The 16,047-nt window shown below is 42.0% G+C and overlaps 2 protein-coding genes across 2 annotated transcripts; one reads left to right on the top strand and one right to left on the bottom strand.

Annotated features, from left to right (window-relative positions):
* The first annotated feature begins 323 nt into the window (after positions 1-323).
* Positions 324-5,105, top strand: LOC121309133 (P2Y purinoceptor 11-like). The gene has a single exon (XM_041242027.1). The coding sequence runs from the start codon at positions 1,886-1,888 to the stop codon at positions 2,834-2,836; it is 951 nt and encodes a 316-aa protein (XP_041097961.1). The 5' UTR covers positions 324-1,885; the 3' UTR covers positions 2,837-5,105.
* Positions 5,106-5,532: 427 nt separating this feature from the next.
* Positions 5,533-16,027, bottom strand: ppan (peter pan homolog). The gene is made up of 12 exons (XM_041242025.1): positions 15,838-16,027; positions 14,567-14,737; positions 14,110-14,211; positions 13,857-13,907; positions 12,897-13,067; positions 12,146-12,222; positions 11,248-11,355; positions 10,822-10,945; positions 9,739-9,817; positions 9,122-9,251; positions 8,538-8,707; positions 5,533-7,664 (listed from the first exon to the last, which is right to left on the bottom strand). Exons 1-12 carry the CDS (start codon positions 15,850-15,852, stop codon positions 7,351-7,353), a joined length of 1,512 nt encoding a protein of 503 aa, XP_041097959.1. The 5' UTR covers positions 15,853-16,027; the 3' UTR covers positions 5,533-7,350.
* Between the last annotated feature and the right edge of the window lie 20 nt (positions 16,028-16,047).

Raw genomic sequence — 16,047 nt, 5'->3', positions numbered from 1 at the left:
AGTTTTCCATATACTTCATGAAAACATTTGATATTTTGAAATCTAACATGAAACAATATTGCTACTATGGCTTCCAGTACGGACACTGTAGAAATTCGTGAAATAAACCAAGGATCTCACAAACTAAACGGAAACCAGTGCACATCGAGCAGCGTGCGTCATACTTCAAGCAAATACTCTTTAAGCTGTAATAAAATACAGGTTGACTGTCTCCGCGCGTCTGTGTGTGTGTATATATATCTCTATCTATCTATCTATCTATCTATCTATCTATATATATATATATATATATATATATATATATATATATATATACAGTTGTAACACGGGACGGTTGTAACACCTTGAATTTCTCCAATCACAAGCAAGCTTGAGCGCCATCACTCACTCGGCGCATGCCCAATTCAGGTCTCTGTCTGACTGTGGAAGATGAGCTGTCTGTGTCAAAGCTTTGAGATTGTATCTACAAAAACGGATTTTCGACCTAGTAGAGTACAATTTTATTTTTGTGATTTACACCTGTGTTACCCAAACGTATGGATCCAGGCATTCAGCATTCCCATCCCTGATCTCTCTACTTATAATTGACACAATTGATTGTTTTTTAGTTTTTTTTTTTTTTTAGTTTTGCTGTTTCCTGCTGGAACATGAGGTTTAGTAATGGCTCCCCAAACACCATTATGACCCTTGCACATGACTCTTGCACTGAAGGAAACAAAATGTTCATCTAACACAATTGTGACTCAGAGTGACACAGTCTTGCTTGATATGGAAGAAGTGACTCTTCTGTTCCATTGCTCTGCAACCCTTTTGAGGGTTTCATGTCACAGCATCCCGGTGATCTCCGTACTGCATCATTAGAAAATGAAACTTTGACAGCATTTGCGAACAGAAATCTTTCTCAGTGCGTTCAATGTTCTTAAGATCATGTAAAAAGTTTGCTGCTCAAGACCAACTGAAGACCAACACTTTCCTAAAAAAAAAAAAAAAAAAAAAAAAAAAAAAAGGCTCATGACAGAATCACACTTTGGTGAAGACGCTGACACACTGTCGTTTTACACCGCTTTCTAATTGTGAGTCATCTTGACAAATCGGGCTGCGGGGTATCATTTGGGTTTATCAGCGTGATAGTGCTTTATTAACATAAAACAACTTTCAGACTTTCATAAATAAAGTAGTTTGGTAGCCGTGTCGTTGCAAGTCAGTTTTGGGTCAGATAGCATTCGATTCATGTTATAGGACAGAGCCCACGGCTCTCTTGGGAAAACGCGCTCACAGATCTTGTCGGGGGTTGCGCAATTGTCACACGAGGGGGTGTTAAACGAGCAGATGCATGTCACTTTGCTCATACCTTCCCTCTAGAAAGGGGACCGCACACGACCGGACTTCAGCTGCGGCGCATCACACACATAGCACTTTGAATCGCTGGATTTACAAACACAACAGTTTCAGACTGATCTTGCAAGTCTTCAGACTAAATAACTACCGGCTAAGAAGAAAGGACTGTTTTACTTTTTGAATTCTCTAAAAGATCTGGGATTGCTTGCCGAACACATCCTTCTATTAACGTGGAATACAGTCTGTGTATGATTTTGGTAACTGTTTTACTTGCTGCTATAAACTGCACTTAAGGAAGTGTTGCGTTTTCTAAGACTTCACTGTTCTAAACATTTGAACAAAGGTTTCCGATGTATGACGGGGTTTTTGTTACACTGACTCTGCGTACAAGTACAGTACCATTGCTCCAGTAACCAAATAATGCAACAATAGCTGCACTTGAAAACTTTTTCAAGAACACTTTTCTCAAGGTTTTTTTTTTTTTTTTTTTTTTAATTAACTATTTTTTCCTATCGAATTATTTAAAAATATTTTACTTATATAAAAAATGTCTAACTGTCCAAAAAACATTGACTCTACTTTCCAAGAAAAGTTTTTGCCTCCGCTATTCGGGGTGGAGTTTTGCGTGGCATTTTTGGGCAACAGCCTGGCTATATGGCTTTTGCTCACCCGAGAAAGAAGAAACTGGCACACAGGAATCGTCTTTGTCTTTAACCTGGCTGTTTGCGACGTCCTCTACGTGCTGTCCTTGCCCCTGTTAATCCTTTACTACAAGAACGACAAGAACTGGATCTTCGGCGACGCGCTCTGTCGGGCAGAACGGTTCCTGTTTACCTGCAATTTATACGGGAGCATCTTTTTCATCACCTGCATCAGTCTGAACCGCTACGTCGGGGTCGTGCACCCGTTTTTCATGCGCAGCTACGTGCAACCCAAGCACGCAAAGGTGGTCAGCCTCGCTGTGTGGGTCTTGGTGATCGGCATTTCTTCACCCGTGTTTCATTTTTCGATGACGGAGGAGAGGGGAAACAAAACAGAGTGTCTGGGAAGCGCGACGCATGATAAAATCACAGAGTACTTTCCCTATAGCTTGTTCATGGCCTCCTTCGGCTGCGCGTTGCCGTTTTTGGCGACTTTCGCTTCCTATTTTGCCATCCTCGTAGTGGTTTGGAAAAACGACAACATTACACATGCAGAGAAAATAAAAATAGGGGAATTGATTTTTACTGTCATTCTGCTGTACGTGATGTCCTTCATCCCCTACCACGTTCTTCGTAATGTTAACCTGTTTAACAGAGATAGTTGCACCCACGCCCCCAACATTGCAATCTACAATGGCTACCAAATTAGCAAGGTGCTGGTTACTTTCAACATGTGCATCCATCCGCTGCTCTACGTGTCGGTTTTCGATAGCATGAGGGCTCTTTGTGGATTGCCCACCTCTAACGATTCAAGAGACACCCGGTACGAGACGTTGCAAACTGCTGTGGACTGTTAGCGAACTTTATGAACTTGTCATCCTATCACACGAACACAACACGGCGCGTAAATGGAAGGGTCTGCATGCCTGGTTTCAGCTTGCAGTTTTATAATGAGCTCGACGGTGTGCAGAGCGCACACACACAGGGGTGGTGTAAACAAGAAGATGAAAACATTGAAGCACAAACTTTTAGTTTCCCCTTGGTAGGGGTTGCAAGATAACAACACCAAAAAAGCAAGTTCTATTATATATATATATATATTACACACACACATTTGCAAAAATGATCACACACACACACACAGCCTAAAGCTGAGTGAACACACAGTAATTTTGGGGATTGGAACTTGGTTTCAGGAGACTGGATTTCAGGGAAGGCCTGGGGATTAACCAGCAATGCTATCTCAGACTAGGTCTCCCGGTCTCCTGGAACCAGGCTTCAAGCCACTGCTTCTGAAAAAAAAGGGTCTTTGCGCTCCTCAGCTTCACACACCTGTTTCCTGAGAGTGATTCCTTCTCCAAATGCAGGTATCTTGTGTGATTGCCACAATCAGCGCTCATTTATTTAAACAGGTGCTGGAAACTGCATGAGCACAACTTAATAAACATTGTGTCACATAGGAATCATGCGTAAGAAGCCTATATAAGAGGAAAGCTCAGAATTTATTCACACAAGAGAGCTAGAAGTGGCTGTTTATGTTTGATAGGTCTGTTTTATTATTATTATGCATTTAAAATGTATCACAAAATTGTAAAAAAATAAATAAATGAAAGCTATTGTAGATCTCGGATGTATTTCATTTTGTTCTTTTTTTTGTTCAAGTTTTACTTGTTATAAAAGTCATCAGTTCACTTGAATGTTAATCGAATTTCTCTTCTCATTAATTCACTGGTTTATGAAAAGTCTTCTTGAAAAACGTTTTCAAGAGCAGCTATTGTTGCATTATGTGGTTATTGAAGAAACGTTACTGTATTTGCATTTCAAATATAACCGCAATGTAACAAAAACAAAAAACTATAATACATCGGAAAACGTTGTTCAAATATTTAAAACAGTAATGTCTTTGAAAACGCAAGACTTGCTGAAGTAGTTATTGATTATGGCAGGTGTGTGTGTGTATATATATATATATTATATATACACACACACATATATATATATATATATATATATATATATATATATCCCAAAACCACACACAGAGAAAGGTTTTATTCCGCGTTAATAGAAGGATAGGTACCGCAAGCAATCCCAGCTCTTTTGGAGAATTCAAAACGAAAAGTAAATCAGTTTTTTAATGTCCTTTTCTCCCCTCAGTCGGAGGAATTCTGATTCCAATGAGCAGGTCTCAATTCCAAACAGGAAACACAAACTCTAACAATCCCAGATTGGAGATGTACTTTTCAAAAATGCAAAAAACAACAACAAAAAAAAACCAAAAGCATTACAAAACATGTTTTAGGGTTACAGTTGAATAGGAACATGCATTTTGTTATATTCCAAAGCAGCCTATTCCTGTAATAACAGGCAGTAAGAAAAACAAACAAAAAAAATAGTTATTTAGCCCGAGCAGCTGCAAACATCTTATTTGCCTTTTAGTCGTGAAACCAGAAACTTGCGCTGGTACATCAGCTGAAAACAGGAGAATCTTTTTATTTATTTATTTTTTTAACTTCCTCTTGCAGTTAGTTGCACATCAGATTGGATTAAAATAGCGGAGTTACGAAGTCTGAAACTTTTGTGTTTGTAAATCCAGCGATTCAAAGTGCTATGTGTGTGATGCGCCGCAGATGAAGTCCGGTCGTGTGCGGTCCCCTTTCTAGAGGGAAGGTATGAGCAAAGCGACATGCCGCTGCTCGTTTGACACCCCCAGACAGCGTGAGCGTGTTTTCCCCAAGAAGGGGTCCCCCGGGCCCTCCCCCGCCCAGATCGCTAGCTCTGAGAACTCAGCGTACAGCGTTTGTGTTCCACAGTAGAATCTAACACTGTGGTGGTGAGGGAGGGGGGTAGCATGCGACACTGTGGAGGAAATACAGTATGCCTTGTATTTTGCAAGCACTATCTTTTTTTTGCAAACCATTTTCACACGCACCGACACACAAGTTTGTTTTCGTTTTTTTTTTTTTTTTAGGTAGTCTGTGCCAGTAAGGCTCATGGTCCACACGGTAAAGACAGCACAGACAGGGGTAGATTACACAGTGCACTTCCCTACAGCTCTGGACAAAAGTTTTGCAACATCTAGAGTTTTAGGATTGAGACCATTAAAAAAAATCAAAATAAAAATAAAAAAAAAAACCATAACACTATTTTATACTTTGTCAGTTTTTCTTTAAGCATGGGGAAAACTACAAAGCGGTGTGCAATTCAAGATGTTAACGGAACATTATTCAGGGGCTTCATGAAGCAACGGTGGTTAATTCTGGCGGACGCAAAACGTTTGGTCGTAGCTGCATGCTTCCACTGCCGTTTGCAGCCCTGGTCTCTGAAATCAGGTGCTTTCATCCCCAGTGGATTTCCTGTTTAAACCGTCAGCCGCCTTGCAGCTACACAGTCCGCAGAGCGGCTCACCTGTTCCGTGGTTCCACAGAAGTCTGTACGCCGAGCTGGAACACGCAACAGCTGGGGAACCATCTCACCAGACCGATTCGGCAGAAGCATGGGCAGTTTCTAAAATAAAAAAAAAAGTAAAAACGAACGAACGAAAGCAGCAGACTCGAATCACAATTTTAATATGGGTTCAGCATCTTGTTATTTGTTAGTGTGGAGTGTCGGGTCAATCCCTGTTTATTCAATTCCAATGCTTTCAAAGGAATCAGAACTGATTTTAATACAGTAATTAATGGGATTGTTTTTATTTGAAGCCAACTTACTCTCCTGACAAAATAGCGACTTCAATTTAAGCAACTTGTTTCCACTTTGAGAAGCTCGTTTTAACAGAATAATGCTGCCACGCTCCACTGCTGCTGAAATCGATTAACAGGGAACTGGAAATTGATTTTAAAATTGATGGAATTGATAAACAGGAATTGAAACCAACTCTGATCAGTGTTGGTGGAACCTATTGCAAACAACTCCATAAACCCACAGCAGGATCTACCTCTCTCATTATACATAATCTGCACAGTATTCCCTCTATTGCACTACCTGACTTCAGAAAAATCGACAATTCACTGTTGATATGAAAAGACGGTGAATTAATCGAATCAAAGAATGATGTACCTGAAATTCAAAGTTAAAAAGACTTTGCAAACGCATAACTTTGAACCGCAGCGCGCTGCAAAGTGCACACTGACACTGCGTTTAAACTGGTACTGGGAAATCAAATAGATTGATTAAAAAAGCCATTTAATTGTTTTAAACTAATAATATCTCACTTCCAGTTAATAAAAATAAAAAATCTGAAATTAAGTAAATCTAGGGCACATTTACAAATCAGTTTTAGAACATGACACTTTTTTTAAATACAAGGCAATTGCTTGCATTTATAGGTGGAAGGGAGAAGGGGGGAGCGCACACCATTTAGAAATGTTTAAAACACAAAAGTAAACCCCCGCACGGCAATTAAACAGAGTGCAGGCATGATAAACATTATGATAAACCGACTGATTTTATCAACATGAACAAGCCGCATGCATTTCTAGATTTTTTGCATGACGTCCTGCTGGATCATGCAAACTAGACAGCTCTTGGAAACAAGACTCCTCCTGCAGAGCCGTTTCACCCATTCCAGGTTAGAATAGCCACCGTGTAACAAATTCAGGTGTGTCGTCTTAAACCCACGGTAAAACCAGGAACGGATCAAACCGTTACGCAATAGGGGTCTTGCTTGCATACCTGTTGTGCAAGAGCTTAGTGCAGTACCCAGTTCACTCAAACAGAAATCCAGCCACTCCTGACCCATAATCTCCTCTTTTGGATCTACTGGGCATGGCGGGGTTCCCTTTATGCAGATATTAAACCGTGCTCCTCTGTTTTGACCAATACAATTTAGAATAACTGCAGGCTCAAAATGTTCATTTGAATGCAATCTTCGCTGCACTGGCCTTATCAGATTTTATGCAAAAAGCACAGACAGCTGCTTCCATCTGAGCCACACAAGAGAGACCCTGTGTGTTCCCACCGCAGGTAAAGCCAAGACGCACGGAAACAGGACAGGTTTATGACTTAAAATGTCAGATGAACCGCAGAGGCTTTGCGTAATGCAAAACGTAGAGAGTCCGGCTGGAGGCATGGAGGTCCAGTGGTTAAATATAAAAGGGGCTTGTTACCAGATTCCCGGAATTCATCCTGGCTCAGCCAGTGACTCGCTGTGTGTGTGTGCAAGCCTGAGTAAATCACTTCACCTCCTTGTGCTCCGTCCTTCGGGTGAGACGCAGAACAAACGAGGTCCTATTAGAAGAGACTCTGCAGCAGCAGCAGCTGTGATGCACAGCCCACCTCCTAGTCTCCAAGTCGCTTTGGATAGAAGAGTCAGCTAAACAAATAAGTCATCAGAACTGTATTTGGCACACACAGGGACAGCAATACAGATTTACTGCCTCCCTTTGCCTCTCTTCTGTTTGAAACCTCTGCTTGCGTTGGGCTTCCCGTTGGACTGGGGTTTTCCTTTGAACCCAGGTCGGGGTTTTCCCTTCTGCACCTTGAATTTGGGTCCGATCGTCCGCTCTTTCTTTCCTCCGAATTTTCTGTCCTTCACGCTGGGCCGATCTCCCGACTTTCCGGGGGTCCTGTCCCGCGGGGGGCCCCGATCCACCCTGCCCCCTCTTTCAGAGGAGTGCTTCCGTTTCTTAAAAGGATGGGGAGACTTTCCCGGACCTTTCTTTCGTTTGGACGCAGGGAACATATCTGGGAAGGGGAGAAAAGTAAATAGCGGTTTAAACAAAATTTGAACGAGCAAGACTCAAACTGCAGTCCGGCAAACAAACGTTTCAGCTAGATCCTTACTGGTTTTGTTGCATTTACCAGTTTCGGCAGACTTAGGGGGTCAGCTGTAATTGTAGTTGAACCTGGGCAGAACTGCGTAAATGTATTTGTGATTCCCACATCATCGATCAATCCAGCTCAATTCCACATATTTCCAAGCTTAAATCACAGTACCAGGAGGGGTTTTACATCTGAGCTAACATTTTTCACTTATTTTCAACCACTTTTTAGTGATCACATTTGTTTAAAAAACAAAACCAAACGTTACTTAAGTTTCTGTACCTGTGATCGCTGCTTGGTAGAATAAGCAGAGCAAGCATGTTAGCGTGTAGCTATTTATGTAACTTTAATCACGCAGGGGTTCTCAAACTCGGTCCTGGGGACCCCCTGTGGCTGCTGGTTTTCATTCCAACCGAGCTCTCAATTACTTAACTAGACCCTTAACTGAACTGATCATTTGCTTAATTAGACCTTTTTCCTTGTTTTCAGCTCTTAAACAGTTGTAGTTCAAGTTACTTATCAAATGTTACAGCTAACTTGAAATATGCAAACTGTTCAAGAGCTGAAGCCCTATTTTAGTGTAAATATAACTGCAATTACTGTAGCATAATTGTATCTAACTGCAATTGAACAGAACAGCAGTGCAATTGTAATGTCAGTAAACAATTATGCTGCAATTGTAATTAACTGACCACAGGACTGCCATGAAGTGAACCAATAAGTAATTTAGGATCTGGTTGAAATTCCTGGATTAGGGACGTAAATATTTCGGTTTGAACGCCCAAAAGCTCTAACCTTCGTCTGGCTCCTGCCCGACAGCCTGTCTGTAATACTCTACTTCGTCGTCCTCCGAATGGTCAGCTGCTGCCTGGTCCTCCCCCTTCCCAGGATCCTCTGCGTCGCTGTCCCCTTCCTCTCCTGCCTTTGGAGGTAGCTGCTTCTTAATTCCCTCCAGGCTCCTCTTTCTTTTAAAAAAAAAAAAGGAGACCAGACACCTCAGAATGAAAAAGCCACACAATCACAAGTTTTCCTGATATATTCTCATACCCCACTGCACAATACGGGAACTAGAACACAATTACAAAACAAAACCTGCTGGGGGCAGTGTTTTAAGCCAGGATGCATCAGCAAGCGTTTACTTGATAGAGAAATCACATTTCAAATCATCCTTCATTACTTTCATCATTTGCATCCACTCCTTTCCGCTCAAGCTGCAGCCATCTCTACCGAGAACGTCACTGCTGTGCAGAGGGAGCCTTGTTTCAGTCTTGTTGGCACGTATAATAAAAAAATCAAGGGATGCAGTCACTGGCCCAGCCTCTCCATCAGCGGTCCTAGCTGTGATCCGTGAAACGCAAGGCGCTGGTGGAAACGCTTACTTGTTCTCGTCTCGCTGCTCTTTCTTGAGCGCGACGTTCCGTTCCTGGTTCAGCTTCCTTTCGGCTTTCAGTTTCAGCTTCTTCTGCTTCCTCTCCAGTATCTCCTGAATCTGTGCCTCCGTCTTCTCAACTGCAGACAGCGAGAGAGACAGAGGGGGAGAGAGAGAGACTTGAATTTTAAAAGCACTATTAAAAATTGAAATACCACGTCTATTGAACTACACGAGAAGCCCTCTTCTCTCAATAAATACACACGAGTCACAGCACAGAGACCTTCATCAACACACAGTTCCTGCTGAAAAGTTTCTAGATTATCACTCTTGAAATGCACAGGCAGATAACTTACTAGTTTTCCAGTCCTTGTTTTTGAACTACCCTTGTATAGGGGGGTGGCCAATTTTTACAACCCCACACCCCCTCCTTCAATAAGTCTGGATGCATCAGAAAGCGTTTACTTTGAGAAATCACAGTTCAAAATCAGCAAAACCATACTTTCATCATTTGCATCCAATTAGCATCTGTGCTTAGGGTGTATCCTGTAGGGCCAGGATACTGAGGTGACTGCTCTACCCCTGGCAGGTGTGTTTTGGGACAGGGACACAGGGAATGATACTCACTGACAGCATGATAAAGCACATTCCCTTCACACATGCCTTCGTCTATTTTAATCAGCTGTAGAGTCATACGCGGGCCGATCTGGAGAGAATAAGGAGGGAGATTAAGTCAAGGCAAGAGGGTCAGGTTTTTTTCTGAGACAAGCTTCAGTGTTTTTCACATGGGCCCGTGTTCTTCCATAACTGTTAAACAGCACTGAATTTAGAAACACCGAAAGGAACTTCAAAAACCAGCTAAACGTTTTTTGACTTTGAAAAAGACTTTCGAAACGTTTGTTAATTAAAGTTTTTTCTAAAAATTGGTCCATGCTCTTAAAAAGGGAAAATCAGTTGGCTGGACCACAAAGTTGGAAGAACACTAATGTGATAAACAAAGGTTGATAAGTTTTATTCATTCCTCTGCCTGTTTAAAGGCTGGGTGCATCAGCAAGCGTTTACTTGGAGAAATCACAGTACAGTCATTTCACTTTGCTTTCATCACTTGCAACTACAGTCCAGGTTTTTGTTTTAAATTACCGGTAGCTTCTGCAATCTGATGATGCACAGATTAGTCTGCTAAAGTTTCAGGAGTGGCGTTTCATGTGAAACCGTGCAGATTTTAATTGCTGCCAAAAACAGTTAAGCTCATGCATCTGAAGTGTGGTCTTTTTAAATGTAATTGTTTTCTTTACTTTTGATTATCACAAGCACCGGGTTCATTAGAGCCAGGTGCAGGGTTTAAGAGAGAGACAGTCAGTCTCTTCAGGGCTGCCGAGTAGTAGGAAGCAGAAGGTGTGCTCTGTTTCCGAGCAGTCATATAAAAAGTAAGTGTGTGGTTTGTTTTGTTTTGTTTGGACGACAGGTAAACTCCTTAGCCGTCCTGCAAGCTAGTCAGGGACCTGCCTGTGTAGTCAGTGCTCCAACACTGAATTAGGATTTCGTTTATTTTCATTTTGTGCATTAAAAATGTGTGTGTTGGGTCTGATTTAAAAGGGGCAACGAACGACCAGGAGTGCTGGCCGTGTTGCATTATATATAAAAAGCCCTGACTGTTAGAGGTTTGCATGACTGAAGCTCAGAACCAGTGCAGAGAGTTTGCAAGCAGACCTCTATGAGCCGCACTGCACTCTGCTGTGCCTTCATGTTCCCTCGGCCAGCGTAGACCTGCGGCAGCTCTGTGGTGTTGTGATCTCCGTCCTGCTCTGCCTCGCTCTCAGACAGGTTCGCACCCCTGGGAAAGGATCAAGAGAGAGTAAGTGCCTTCAAATGCAATGTGAACGGCTCCTCTGAGGTTCAAGTGCAAGGCGTTGCGGTCGCTCTACTGATGCACACCTGGCTTTTAGTTTATCTGAATAACCACAAAGTACCGTGACTAAATATCCTTCCCCACCTTCATTCAAATAAAAAACCAAACCATGCGATCACTGTGACCTCCTTACAACTCCGTCAGCCCCCACCTACTCTCCGTCTACACATGTTGCAATACTGAAACCGATCTTTCCATGCACCCTCCCCTCTCCACCCCCTCCTTACTTCATGAGCAGTTCGCTGATGTCCTCAAACTTGCTCATGTTGGGAAACTTTTCCTGAAGCAGCTTCTTGATTCCTTTGCTCATCCCCACCGGGACTACCTTCAAGCTACTGTGAGATGGAGAGACAGGCAGCCAGTGAGCAATACTGTACCACTGTTTCATGATGCATGGGCTTCTGCTTGTTCGGGGGAAATACTGTTACTCCCTGGGGCTTTGTATTTGGACCCACATGGTTTGATGAGCTTTCATCAAGCAGAGAGCGAGACGAGGGTTGCCGGGATAAAAATACGAGCAAGTATTCCAATAGTCTGGGCTCCTGCTTAGATCTATTACTGCTGTCTGGCTCTGTGGTTTGTTGCACAGTATATCAAATTGCACAAGACACCACTGAAGACAGAAACAGCACCATGCTCTGAATCTGGGCTGCTCTATACTGAGCCCTTTAAAAAAAGCAGATTGCACAGATGCACCAAAACATCGACGCAAAATACTCTATGTTGATTATTTTGCATGTTTCTCGTTTTGCTGAACCAGCCTGTTTATTTGCTATATCTGACAAGCTTATTTTGCTGCATTTTCACATTGAATGTGTGCGTGCCTGCATGCATATATATTAACAGCTAACGTGGTTTACGGACTGGACACATCAGTGCGTTTACTTTGGAAATATCACTGTGCAGTCAGCAAGATCTCTAGTGTCATCATTTATATCCAGTCAGCCACAGTGGTTTGATACTCAAAAGAAAATTTAACCAGCACTGCAATCACGCAATACTTAACCATGCCTTCACTCTGTAAACGTTGCAGTGTGGTCAAAAGCAACCAACATTTAACTGAGCAAGACTTTTACAAAGCTTTCATGAAACACTGCTTGCAGTAGTTGTAAAGTGTATACTTACTAATGCCTGAAGTCAACCAGCTGGGTCTCTGGGTTATAGTTAACCATGACACACCTCTTAATGGCATTCAGGCTCACCTACAGGGAAATCAATTCAGCAAAATAAACGTCACTGCACCGCAACTGCTGGCAAACCGACAATGGAGTGAATTTGGTGCCACCTGGTGGCTACAAGTGACTATGGCAGAAACACCAAACTGCACAGAAATCTTTCTAGAATATTACAGCTATAGCCAAAAGTTTTGCATCACCTAAAATGTTAGGATAGAGACAAAAAAAAGAGAACATAATTTAGATATTTTATTTAACATCATGTAAATCAAAGAAACAATTCTAAAAGAAAAAAAAAATGCAAAAAAGTCTACCGGAAGCCACAATAATAGTACAGTATTTCATGCTAGATTTTGAAATGCCACATTTTTTAATCTGTCAGTTTTTCATTAAGTATACGGGAAAAACTACAAAGCATGTGGTATGTAATAAGGTACGTATGTAAAGGTATGTAATTCAATACGTTAACGCAACATTATTCAGCAGGTTTTACTCGACTTTATGAAGCACAATTTGTTAATTCTATAGAGTGATGCAAAACCATCGCTGTACATCCTTTTAAACTGCATGCAACAACTGGATTCATCAGAGCGTTTACTTGGAAAATCATTCTGTGATCAATAAGACAGTTAGCGTCATCCCCTGAATCCAGACCGGCAGTTTCCTCAGGTTCAGTTCTGTGGCCAGGTCCGCGTTCTCACCTTGTGCACATTGATGGACGGGAACATGTTCTGGAACATGGTGGCCATCAGCTTCACATGCATCCCAGGCACGCCGAAGTTATTCAGCACCAGCAAAGGGTGATGAGTGAACTGCTGATCGTGCATCCTGTGCCTCTTCAGCGAAGAAACCACGTCTTTGATTAACGAGTACTAGAACAAAAGAAAGACAAAAACACTCGGGGGGGTAACTGATCTGCAACACAGGGCTGGAGCAAAAATAGGGTAGCAGGTTTGACCCACTCCAGGTTTGCTTGATCAGCCCCAGTGTGTTCCGATAACAAGCTCAGGCGTGTTATTAAACCAGGAAGGGATCGATCTGCTACGTAATGGGAGTCTGGCTGCCATCTCTGCAATATGGATAATGGCAGGCTTGGGTTGGGCAATGCTGGTGTCAACCTTTATTAACATCTTAATAACCGTTTGAAGGATACTTCTACAGCTCTGGCCAAAAAGTTTTGCATCACCCTATAGAATAAACTGATCTTACTTCATAAAGTCGAGTGAAAGCTGCCAAATAATGTTACGCTAACATACTGACTTACACAGTGCTTTGTAGTTTTCTATATATTTAACAAAAAACTAACAATTGAAAAAAAGCAACGTTTCAAAATCTCATACTGTAATAATATTCTGGGTTCTGGTACTTTTGCAATATCACTGTTTAGTTTCTCTGAATAAATAAAAGATCTAAATTATTTTTATTCAGTTTTTTTTTTTATTTATTTAAACACTACCTCAATCCTAAAATGATTCAAAACTTTTGGCCAGAGCTGTAGTTACACTAGAACTTTATATCAAGTTTCTAAATAAGAAAGACCAGAGCAGAGGGTCATGCAGTCAAACCACAGCCAAATCAGACTGCTTCAGGATTAATGAGTAAGTAACACATGTGCATAAAAAAAGGCAAGATTTAGCAACTTGCCTGCCCATCAGACTTACCTGCTCAACTTTAAAATACAGCGTGGGTCCTCTCGGCAAACGGGCAAGCCTCTACAAGGGGTGAAGAAAGACGTGGTTAATCATTTCCAATACGTATCATTAAAAAGTCTGCAGCAGGAAAGATAACAGGGTTTTTCCATTGAATCATTACTGAACAGGAACAGATGCCAGTGGAATTCTCAACACATTACCTCTACCGTAGCTTTCGGTTCAAGACTTTTCTTTTAAGATGTAAATAAAAGCAGCCTCTCACCAAGTTAACACTGGTCTCTGTTTTCGTAAAGATCAAGAAGTGAGTCACTCCCAGTGGCCCAGCTATGGCGGCAAAATCTTTCAGCACGTTCTTCTTGCGCACCTAAAAAGAAAGAAATAAATAATCGATGGTGCGGCAGAAGGACCCGGGCGATCTCCAGCAGCACCAGTGACCAGACTTTCTGCAGCCGGGATGCATCACAGCGTTTACTTTGAAGAATCACAGAGAGATCAATTATCATGTCAAGCATCATCATTTGCATCCTTTCGCTGTACATTACACCAAGACTGGTGAAAAACAGTCCGGGTCCAGAATGGTTTGGTTCAGGGGTGGCCATAGCTGGCCCTTCCACTCCTGGTCTTTGTTCCAACCCTGCTCAGCACTGAATGATAGCTATAAAACCTCAAGCCCTGTTTTAAACTGCTGGACCTGTTCTGTTGAGAGTTGCCGTGGCTACCTTGAGAGATTCTGCGGTGTAAGGCTCCATGACTCTCCTCATGTCCATGATCAGCTGGCTCACATTTTTACCAATCTGCCCCCGGTGAAAGACGAACGAGTGTGGGACAGTCCCGAAATCTTCCTGGGCCAAGTGAATGGCGTTGGCCCGGGACTTCTTCTGGTTCTTAGTCTGTGGGGTGGGAGAAGAGAACAGAAACAGTCTCGAAACACATTTCTTAAGGTGCTATGCCACTGTATTGAGAAATGTACCTGCATAGTGTTTAAGCTTGGACAGGTTTTTGTGCAGGTCCAAAAGGGTCTTGCCAAGTGAAAATTATACCAAAACTAAATTTGCTTTGCAACGGCAGTCATAGATCAATGCCTTTTTTTCATCCTTGAATTCTGATTAAAAGGGAAGTGATTTTTATAAAGGTACTGGGAAAAGGCATCGATCCCAACCCTGCTTATAGAAATTGCATGAAAGCCTACTGTGTGTAGATCCATTACGGCAAGCCAAGTAACCCTTTATTATACTAAATCGAACCGAATCATCTTGAATAATGCAATTATGCGGGCTGAGCGGAACGCAGAGCAATTAGCCCTGTGTAATAATATAAGGGACAGATGCATCAGCGCGTTTACTTTGAAGTATCACAGAGACATCAATATGCGTTTCTAGCGTCATCACTTGCATCCACACACACACTTAAATAATACAGTCCCTGACTGAAAAGACGATCTTCCCGACTTAAGTGTTTTTTTTTTTTAAAAGCCAGTGAAACACAACTCTATCGGGCGAATTAGTAAGATGTTTGTTGTAGGAGACATTTAAGCAATTTCCCACGTGGCTAGTTCAAGACATTTGCCTATAATTAATACATGTGACCGGTAACCCAATTAACTTTCAAAACTGTACAGCCACACGTATTCTGGTCGTTAAATAGAAGGATTATGGTGGCGCGTTTAAGTAATCGTAAATAAAAATAATAATAATCTGCATGAAAAACTACACAAATAAGTTAATAAAATGATCATGCATAGTTAACACTGGCGGGGGAAAAAAAACACGCGTGCAAAAACTGCGTGGGTGATGAGAACGAGCCCGCAGTTCACAACGCCGTATAGAATATTATATACGATTAAAAAGAGGCGTTTAATTGTTTTTCTTATAGTTAATTAGTGAGCATTAACACCGTGTGTTTTTAAAAACAGGATGCACGCTGAAGCCTCGTTAAACCACAACACCCTGCGCGCAAAAACTCAAGACAGAAAATCAAAACGGTCTCTTACTTTGCTTTTGCCCATGTCGCCTGAGTGTGGCTTCCCTCACTGCTATTATAAATTGATAACTGTAATCACTACACGTGTATTTTTTATTTATTTTTAAACACAAACGCTGTTCTCCCAGTGAAACCAGCCTCCTCTCTTCACATGGTCCACTTCTGCCATGTGCTTCCGCCGTGCCGCACACTCAATCTTCCCCCGCCGAAACACGAGCCG

This window comes from Polyodon spathula, unplaced genomic scaffold (genome assembly GCF_017654505.1).
Source record: "Polyodon spathula isolate WHYD16114869_AA unplaced genomic scaffold, ASM1765450v1 scaffolds_892, whole genome shotgun sequence".
Lineage (NCBI taxonomy): Eukaryota > Metazoa > Chordata > Actinopteri > Acipenseriformes > Polyodontidae > Polyodon > Polyodon spathula.
Note: the sequence above shows the minus strand (reverse complement) of the source record. Positions and strands in the feature narration are given on the sequence as shown.